The 8,976-nt window shown below is 58.5% G+C and overlaps 3 protein-coding genes across 3 annotated transcripts; 2 read left to right on the top strand and 1 right to left on the bottom strand.

Annotated features, from left to right (window-relative positions):
- Positions 1 to 278: 278 nt before the first annotated feature.
- On the top strand, positions 279 to 2,340 carry GGTG_14084 (vacuolar protease A). Its single transcript, XM_009232011.1, has 3 exons — positions 279 to 815; positions 890 to 1,043; positions 1,119 to 2,340. The coding sequence occupies exons 1-3, from the start codon at positions 717 to 719 to the stop codon at positions 2,054 to 2,056; spliced, it is 1,191 nt and encodes a 396-aa protein (XP_009230275.1). The 5' UTR covers positions 279 to 716; the 3' UTR covers positions 2,057 to 2,340.
- Positions 2,341 to 2,806: 466 nt separating this feature from the next.
- Positions 2,807 to 7,380, top strand: GGTG_14083 (hypothetical protein). The gene is made up of 2 exons (XM_009232010.1): positions 2,807 to 3,513; positions 3,638 to 7,380. Exons 1-2 carry the CDS (start codon positions 3,281 to 3,283, stop codon positions 6,657 to 6,659), a joined length of 3,255 nt encoding a protein of 1,084 aa, XP_009230274.1. The 5' UTR covers positions 2,807 to 3,280; the 3' UTR covers positions 6,660 to 7,380.
- A 352-nt stretch (positions 7,381 to 7,732) lies between these two features.
- Positions 7,733 to 8,976, bottom strand: GGTG_14082 (hypothetical protein). The gene has a single exon (XM_009232009.1). It carries the CDS (start codon positions 8,899 to 8,901, stop codon positions 7,963 to 7,965), a length of 939 nt encoding a protein of 312 aa, XP_009230273.1. The 5' UTR covers positions 8,902 to 8,976; the 3' UTR covers positions 7,733 to 7,962.

Raw genomic sequence — 8,976 nt, 5'->3', positions numbered from 1 at the left:
GTTCAAGGGATTTGTGATTATCTTGATGCAAAAGGCATTACTTATAGCCACAATGACGTTTTTCGCTTTGCCGGAGTGTCGAAGCCTTCCGGATGGGCTCCTTTTTTTGTGGTGGTGGGGAATAAATTGCGGTCCAGACTTTTTCCCGGACACCGTGCCAGGGTAGTTAGTTGTCTGGGGCAACCGGTCATTGATTTGCGCACATGATCGGAGCTGACTCTCCTCAATGGAGGATCCGAGCGACCAGTGTTAAATCGGGTTAGGTCAGAAGGCAGCTCGACCAGTAGATCCGCGGCTTCCGGCGCAAGTTGCCCCATCCGCCACCTGCTTTGCCAAGAGGCGGATTTGAGGACCTGCGTCATCCATCACAAGAGCACCTCCCAGCCAGCTCCCACCGCAGCCGCCGCGCAAGCCAGGCACCCAGGAACAGCTGCGTCAGGCCGCCGCCTCCCCAGACCACCACCAATGGAGCTCCTCTTAAAACGAGCAAGCTCCACCTCCCCAACTTCGACCCAAACCCAGGCTCTCTCTCCGCATCATCCCAATTCCCGACACACTCTCTCCAATCCCCATCAGGTCCGGACAAGACACCCATCAGTGCCATCATCGCGGGTCGCTGTGCTAGTTGTTTACCATCACCAGCTACGTTAATTGTTTGTGCTATCATTTACTCTCATTAATCCGAGTCCCTTGCGCAGCGCAGCGCCGTCGCCACCATGAAGGGTGCTCTCCTTACCGCAGCTGTGCTGCTCGGCTCAGTCGACGCTGGCGTCCACAAGCTCAAGATGAAGAAGGTCCCGCTGTCGGAGCAGCTTGTGAGTAGCACCAAACTTCACCTCCAACCTGGGCGCCGACGCCGGAGGCCGTGACTAGCTGACACGCGTTGCAGGAAACCGTCCCTCTTACTGCTCAGCTCCGTGGCCTCGGCCAGAAGTACCTCGGTCTTCGCCCTGACAGCCACGCCCAGGCGGTCTTCGAGTCTCGCCCGATTCGGGCCCAGGGCAACCACCCGGTGCCCGTCTCAAACTTCATGAACGCGCAGTGTAAGTGATTGATTGGAGCACAAGTTACGCCGCAACCCAACCGTCTTCACAGTCTCTGACAATGTCGCTCTACAGACTACTCCGAAATCACGGTCGGAACTCCTCCCCAGTCGTTCAAGGTTGTCCTTGACACTGGCAGCTCCAACCTCTGGGTTCCCTCGCAATCGTGCGGTTCCATCGCATGCTACCTGCACTCCAAGTATGACTCGTCGGCTTCTTCCACCTACAAGAAGAACGGCACCGAGTTCGAGATCACCTACGGCTCTGGCAGCCTGTCGGGGTTCGTTTCCAACGATGTCATGCAGATCGGCGACATCAAGATCAAGAACCAGGACTTCGCCGAGGCTACTAAGGAGCCTGGCCTGGCTTTTGCTTTTGGTAGATTCGATGGCATCCTCGGCCTTGGTTTTGACAGGCTGTCTGTCAACAAGATGGTGCCGCCCTTCTACCAGATGATCGATCAGAAGCTCATTGATGAGCCCGTCTTTGCTTTCTACCTCGCAGACCAGGACGATGAGTCCGAGGCCATCTTTGGCGGTATCAACAAGGATCACATCGACGGCAAGATCATCGAGATTCCCCTGCGTCGCAAGGCCTACTGGGAGGTCGACTTCGATGCTATTGCCCTTGGGGATGAGGTTGGCGAGCTCGAGAACACTGGCGTCATTCTGGACACCGGTACCTCGCTGAACGTTCTCCCCACTCAGCTGGCTGAGATGCTGAACGCCCAGATCGGTGCCAAGAAGGGCTACAACGGCCAGTACACCATCGATTGCGACAAACGCAAGTCGCTGCCCGACGTTACCTTCACGCTCACGGGCCACAACTTCAGCATCACTGCCTATGACTACATTCTGGAGGCTTCGGGCACCTGCATCTCGACTTTTATGGGAATGGACATAGCGCCTCCTGCGGGGCCCCTTGCCATCCTTGGTGATGCCTTCCTCCGTCGCTACTACTCCATCTACGATCTCGGCAAGGGCACTGTTGGCCTCGCGAAGTCCAAGAAATAAGTTGTCTGCAGATTGACAAGGTCGAGGACGCTTCACGATGGCATTGGTTTTATTGGACTTGATCAGTAACTGTCGCCTAATCCTCGGCACACATTTCAGATTTCCTTTCTCAATTGCACTTTCTGCGGGGCCCCGGCCAATTTGGCCATGGTCTTGATACACCCAAAGATCGACCAAGAAGCCATGCAGCAACACATTAGTTTTACTGGACAGTGTGAAGGTTCCTATTGTAAAATACAGTATGATTACAGAACATGGAACAATAAATCGTGATTTCCTCTCCATCGCTCTCGCTCCAGCCTCGGATGTGACATATTTTGCTGAGCGAGGTACACAGACTGGGATTCCTGGGGTTGTATCAATTGAATTAGTCGTTGTAGGCACCTTTGGTACGTGACGTCGACGCAACTGACAGCGACGCAAGGCAACCACAAGGCTTTTGAAGCTTGCATGTTCTTTTTAAGAGTGATAAGCATGCCGTTATGCTAGATTTACTGGTTTGCTATCTGGAATATCTTGCCAACTTATCTGGCGCCTCCATACCCAGTATTGGTGGCTGGGGTGCCTGTTTGTAGGTCTCGCCTGCAATGCGCACGGGCGGTAGTGTCACGTGAAGATAGCTGTTGAATCAGTCATTAATGCGCTAGGCCACTTACGGTTAGGCGTGAAAACTAGGCAAGGGAGAAGGGAGCAGTAATTGCAAATGGGAAGGTGGCAGACATCGGCTGCTGGCCCTCCTGACTGTTTTCCCAATGCTGTAAAGCCTCGATCAGTCTGCATCCGCAGGAAGGAAAAAAATCAAACCGAAAACACTCTGACACCGATGCGCTTGCGGGCGGCTATTCCCAGCGTGCTCTAACTCGAGGTGATGAGTCCTGGTGGTGGATCTGGATGACTTTTGATCCAACCAGGTCCTGGCAGGCTTGAGAGCGTGCCTCTACTGCTGAGCTGAGGAGGATTTTTGGAGTGGCACCAAGGCCACAGCAAACCACCTATCCAGCAGCCCAGTCCTCGCGAACGCGAAGCGCGACAAACCACCAGCGGCCAGCCCACTTCGTTTCCCGCCGTCCGTCCCCGTCCGCATCAGCACCCACTTCTGTGAAGCATTCCAACCCTGCGAATTCCGCAAGGGCCGAGCAAAAAACAAAGAAACACAAAATTGACCTAGCAGCACCACGCTCGCCTGCACCGCCAGCTTTGGCTTCTCCAACGCCCCCCGAAAGGATGGCGGCCGTCGCACCTGCGCAGGTCAATGGCCTGGGCGCTCCCCCATCAATTCCCGCCTCGCCAGATTCATCGACGTCTTCGACAAAGCGGAAACGCGACGCGACCGACGACGGCCCGGCCGTCCAGAAGACCAACGGCATCGACGGCGTTCCACCTGCAGCCAATGGAAACCAGCCGCGCCAACGCGACGGGAAGCAGCTCATTCGGGATTTCTACGAGGTTTTGCGCCGGTATGCCGCGCCCGCCCTTGCCCTTTTTTTCACCTTGCGCTCAGCTCCACGTCAAGCTTTGCGACGGTCTCGTCCAAGTTTGCCCTCTTTGCTGACGCCTCGACCCCTGACTGCTCCTGCACAGACATGATCCCACGCCCTCGATCCTCGCGCGACCCATCGCGGCAGATGCCACCTTGGACGAGCCTCAAGCCAAACGGCAAAAGGCCGAAGACGACGCTTCTTCGGCCCCTGCCCCCGCTGCTGCCACCACCGCCACAACCACAACTATCGACGACAAGGTGTCCAACGATGGCTATTCCACCCTGGATGATATCGTGGTGGACATTAAGCGGGCTGTAAATGACGCAATCTCTGAGCTGCAATCATCCATCGCAGAAGAGAAACCAGATGCTAGCGATGAAGCAATCGCACAGGCGCATCAGTTTCGAAAGCAGGCCATGGAGCTGTATCGTCGCGAAACCGCATACCCTGCGGTTGTTGGCGCACTCCCCAGCTCAAGTCTTTCCGGCGAGCAGCCTGATGGGCGATTCGCATTGTCCGTTTATGGCCTAGGTCCCCAGCCCAAGACGCTCTACACGAATCTCCAGTTGCCAGTAAGGACGTCAAATCGCCCCGAGGGCGTCTTCAGAGATGTGTCAGCAGCCCGGCTCCCGCCTGGTATCATGGCCACCAAGGTCATGCCTCACACGCCCACTACCAAGAAAAGCACCCAGGCGCCCACGCTGGGCCATCTGTTCCCCCCCGCCGCAAATTTGCCCACCTTGCAGGCCCCGAAGACGGCCAAGACCACGACCAAGGGCAACATGCTCGGATTCTACCACCCCGACCCCATCGAGAAGTGTGCCTACAGGGTGGGGCATACCTACTTCTCTCAGCCTGTCTCCGTGGGACATTGGGTCGACTACACCAACGCGACGCCGTCATCACACTCTCACGGCAAGACCAAGCAGAGGGAACGAGCGCAGAGCTTGGCAGGCCACAGACCATCATCGGTCGAGCTGGAAATGTCAGAAATGGAAACGTTATTCCGGAAGGCGTTTACCAGTTTTGCGCCCTCCAAGGATGACTCATCTGCCGTGGTGTCCTCTACTCAGGCTGGCCGCATCTGGTGGCAGCGCGTGGGGCAACGACAGTACCAAAGGATGATTGATGCAGACGAATCACCTGAAGATGCGCGAGACGAGCTCGCCGAAGGGGGGCAGCTCGCGGACGATATTGACGAAGATCTTGTGCAGGAGGCAATTTCCAACTGGGAAGAGCTTATCGACCCTGGCCTCGAGAAATCGACGGCAGGTGTCGAGACGGACGAGGCACAGGCCATCGACGACAAACTGGCCAAGGCCTCCGATCTCATCGAGACGCTTGCGTCATACCAGCGAAACCGAAATTTGACGCTGCCGACCAGCAAGAACCGCAGATCGACTGAACCTGTCAATGTGGACTTGCTCCATGGTGGTTCATTAATCGTCCAGCAACCGGGCGACGAGGAGATGGAGGCCTATGTGGCTCTGAAAAACCATCTCCTGGACATTATTTTGGAACTGCCGCCGTACGCCGTCTCGAGGTTGGACGGCGACAAACTGGGCGATCTCTTCATTAGTACGAAAATCGAAATCCGAACCGATGTTCGTCCCGGTGTCAATGAGGAGGACGAGGCCGCAGTCAAGGCGCGACAGAAGCAGCAGATGGTGCAGCAGGCGCAACAGCAACAGCAACAGCAAAGGCAGCAGGCGGCGCAAGCTTCGGTCAGCTCATCCCGGCAGCCCCACAGGACGCCCAGCATGTCAGCCGGGGTGCCGTATCCCAATCAGCAGCAGGGGTACTATGCGAACCAGACCCGGCCGCCGGTGCCGAACGCGGCCCCTCCCCCATACTACCAACAGAGCCCCGGCCAGGCCATGCCCCAGCCGATGCACCAGCGGCCGCCAATGCCGGGCGTTATGCAGCCGCAGATGGCCCAGCACCAGCCCCATCCTCAACAACCCCCACACCCTCAAATGCAGCAACATCCACAGCACCGCTCGACGCCTTCGCAGCAATACCGTCAGCCGAATGGATACCAGCCAGGATATGCTCAGCAGCTAGCCAAGTCGCAGACGCCGTACGGCCACAACAACATGCAGTATCCAGGTACACCAGGCCAACCTCAGCGCTTACCACACGGCTATGCGCACGGCGGTCCCATTGGCACACCCACGCAGCCGCAACAGCAGCCGCAACATAGGTTCCCGAGCTCTGGACAGGGCTATGCGACAGGCTACCCAATGCAGCAGCACCAACAAACTCCGCAACACCATCAGCAAATGTACCAGCAGCAGCAGCAGCCGTCGCACCACCCACAACACCCAGGTCAGCGACAGGGGTATTCACAATACACCAATGGTGCTGCCAACTTGCCGCCACGACCTCCGCAGCCGCAGATGGGTGTTGCTCAGCAGCATCCATATGGGCAGACCCCGCAACACCACACACAACCACAGCAGCACACACCGCAAATGCAAGGGCAGCCTAGGTACCAGCCGTATGCACCGTCCGGTCCCAATCCAATGACCCCCGGTCAGCCACAGCGGTACTCTATGGCTCCTGGGGGCGGTGGCATGCAGCCGAACGGAACCTCGCAGGGGATGTCACCGTCGCTGGGGCCGTCTGGCTTCTACACGCACATGACAGACACGCAGCAGAGCCAGCTTGTTGAGCAATCACAAGCGCAAGCGGCCCTGCAGGCGCAGGTTCGTAGATCGGTGCAGCAACAAACAGGGGCTCTTGGTGATAAGCTCATGCAGGGTGGTGGCGGCGTTGGGGCCAACGCAGGGCTCGCGGGCATCGGTCTAAAAGGGAGCTTTGATGTCCAGAAGCAACTAGCCGCCGTGGCGGCAAACAGGGGGGTGACTGGACAGCCGGGATCGGGGCACGGCGGCATGATGGGACAGATGCCCCCAGGATCCGGTCCGAGACCGCAGGTACCGTCACCGGCAGGCGCAGTGGGCACCCCAGGGGGCGCATCGCCGTCCATGAATGGGATTCCGATGCAGCCGCATCAGCGGCAGCAAATGAGCGCAAGCCCTGCCGGGTTCTCACACGCGAGTCCATCACCCGTGCCTGTGCCCATCCCTGGCGGAGCACAGACTAGGCCTCAATCATAGCCCGATGGAGCCGCCGGTTCTTGTGCCCCTGGCTGAGAAGAACAAAGTGGGGGTTTGCAGGGCTGGAGCGCCTACTGCACATGGCCGAGGCCTCACCCCGCTACCTCCAACTGTCTCTCGGTGAAGTCGGGGCGTGCAGCCAAGCTTGGGTTGCTATGCCCGTGTCACAATACTTAGAATCACTTTTCGTCATCGCCGTTTTCTTTATACCTTGTTTGAGTCTAATATTCAACCTCTTCGTTCTTGGTTCTCTCTATCTTCTAGTTTCTTTGGAGGCGCACGTCGACAAAAGGGATGGCCTCGCCGTTTGGAATCGACGTAGCCTGGCTGCTCAAGGCCAGCCTCACTAGTCAGTTTCCTTCTGGTTTCACAAACGAGGGGGGCGTCAAAGATGGGGGCAAATTTGGGTTCCTGGTCTAGTCTAATGACATGGGAGATCTTCACAGCAGAATAGGACGCAGCCGACCTGGATTGGGGGCAACGCCCACACGATAGCACTTCAGGGCCTCTTTGGGTGTGGCTTTAAACGGGCGGCTTGCTTTGGAGAAGAATAATTAAGCTCGTCCGTCCAGCTCTAGCTCGTTCTAATTCGTCAGTTGTGTTCCGATCCCGACGGCAGCACTCGTGTTCTCCCCGTTGTCGTTACAATGTTTCCTGTTTCCGTGCTAGTTGGAATGGTGATTTTTTTTTTTTTACTCCAAAGGGTTTGACTAGGGGTTCCCATATCCTGCTCCATTTCCATCTTGGCGCGTCACTTCCGTCTCGGCCATGGCTTGGTGTGGGCTCCAGCGGATGATCATCAGTGGGACCTGACTGCCGCCACACGCTGGCCGGGGCAGAATGGAAACAGCCGAACCGCTCGGGTCGGGCCGGGAAACGAGCCTAAGCGTCAGTTGAGGAGGAGACCCTCGACAACCCTGTCGAATCACAGTTACAGCTCGTAGCCGTTGCAGCATGGGTTCCCACTGGCCAGCAGAGACCAATTAGCCTGGAAGGCGGTCCGCTATTACGCACCACACGCTGCGCATGCGCTAATAAGAGAATTATTCGTCACAACGAGCCCGGTCCAATCATGCAGGTTTGCGAATAGCCTTGGTTATGACACATGGTATTGTTACATACAGACACCTCGGGAGGAGATTTTGGGTTTCGCCTAGCATTGGGAATGAGAAGAGAGAGAAAGAAAAGTGTGGGTATCATTCAGAGCATAGGAGGATATGTCTCGACGTGACATTACAGGCGACAAGATGCATGGTGAGAGGGGAGAGAGAGAACACAACGCAGATTATGGGGCGGTTTGTTGCTATGCCGAGTCGACGCCGGAGTCGGCGCTCGGGCGCGGGCGGTGCGACGGCACCTCGTCGTGCTGCTCCATGTAGACGCGGCGGAGCTCAAACATGACCTCGACGGCGATGAGGATGATGATGATCCACTCGAGGCGGGTGCCGTGCTTCTGGGCCGACATCTCGCGCAGGACGCTCGCCATCTCCTGGGCGTAGTCCATCTTCTCGTTGAGGGTGCGGATGCGGACGCGCACGTCGAGGGCCTTGCCGACCTGGTCGAAGTAGCCCTCGAGGTTGCGCTCGGACCCGCGGCTCTCCCAGAAGATGTCGGGCAGCGAGTCGGTCAGCTCCGAGTAGTGGTTCAACTGCGCGCGCAGGCTGAGGAGCTCGCCCGTCTTCTGCAGGATGAAGCGGCGGTTGTTGAGGCGCAGGTCGGAGCCGCGCGAGAGGTTCTCGGGCAGGCGGCGCATCGACTCGAAGTAGCCGTTGAGCGACGACTCGAGCACCGCGAGCTTGGTGCTCTGGGCCAGGCCCGACGAGAAGGCGATTTGGGCGAGCGTGGTGTCGAGGCGGCCTCCTCCTCCTCCTCCTCCCTCGCCGCCGCTACCGCTACCGCCGCCGTCGCTACCGCCGTCGCGCTCGCGGCGGGTGCCCAGCACGACCGTCTCGTCGCCGACGACGGCGCTGGCCTCGCGGTCCGGGTCCTTGACGAACTCGAGGTCCTCCGTCTCGCGGCTGCGCAGGTGCGGCTCCTCGGCCGCGGGCAGGAGTGTGCGCGTGGCCAGCGACTCGGCCACGTCGCGCGGCAGCGCCCACGTCACGACGGTGCCCGAGGGGAACACGAAGATGTCCCCTTGGGCCTGCCCGCGCGCGTGCACCACCTCGTGCGGCTCGAACCCGGTCCCGTCCGGGTCGAGCGCGAAGCCGTGCGCCGAGAGGATGGCCGTTACCTCGTCCATGGCGAACCCCTCGGCCACGCACACGGCGCTGACGAGCGACGCTCCCCCGTCGTCGTCGCCGTCGTTATCGCCCGG

Source organism: Gaeumannomyces tritici (genome assembly GCF_000145635.1).
Source record: "Gaeumannomyces tritici R3-111a-1 unplaced genomic scaffold supercont2.126, whole genome shotgun sequence".
Taxonomy (NCBI): Eukaryota; Fungi; Ascomycota; class Sordariomycetes; order Magnaporthales; family Magnaporthaceae; genus Gaeumannomyces; species Gaeumannomyces tritici.
This window is presented reverse-complemented; position numbering and strand designations above follow the sequence as displayed.

What these genes read in the sequence shown, in the direction of transcription:
- GGTG_14084 (XM_009232011.1), top strand. Translation starts at nt 717, where the DNA reads ATGAAGGGTGCTCTCCTTACCGCAGCTGTGCTGCTCGGCTCAGTCGAC. An exon ending in TCCCGCTGTCGGAGCAGCTT is followed by an intron (nt 816 to 889) that starts GTGAGTAGCACC and finishes CACGCGTTGCAG; the next exon opens with GAAACCGTCCCTCTTACTGC. An exon ending in AAACTTCATGAACGCGCAGT is followed by an intron (nt 1,044 to 1,118) that starts GTAAGTGATTGA and finishes GTCGCTCTACAG; the next exon opens with ACTACTCCGAAATCACGGTC.
- GGTG_14083 (XM_009232010.1), top strand. Translation starts at nt 3,281, where the DNA reads ATGGCGGCCGTCGCACCTGCGCAGGTCAATGGCCTGGGCGCTCCCCCA. An exon ending in TTCTACGAGGTTTTGCGCCG is followed by an intron (nt 3,514 to 3,637) that starts GTATGCCGCGCC and finishes GCTCCTGCACAG; the next exon opens with ACATGATCCCACGCCCTCGA.
- GGTG_14082 (XM_009232009.1), bottom strand. Translation starts at nt 8,901, where the DNA reads ATGGACGAGGTAACGGCCATCCTCTCGGCGCACGGCTTCGCGCTCGAC.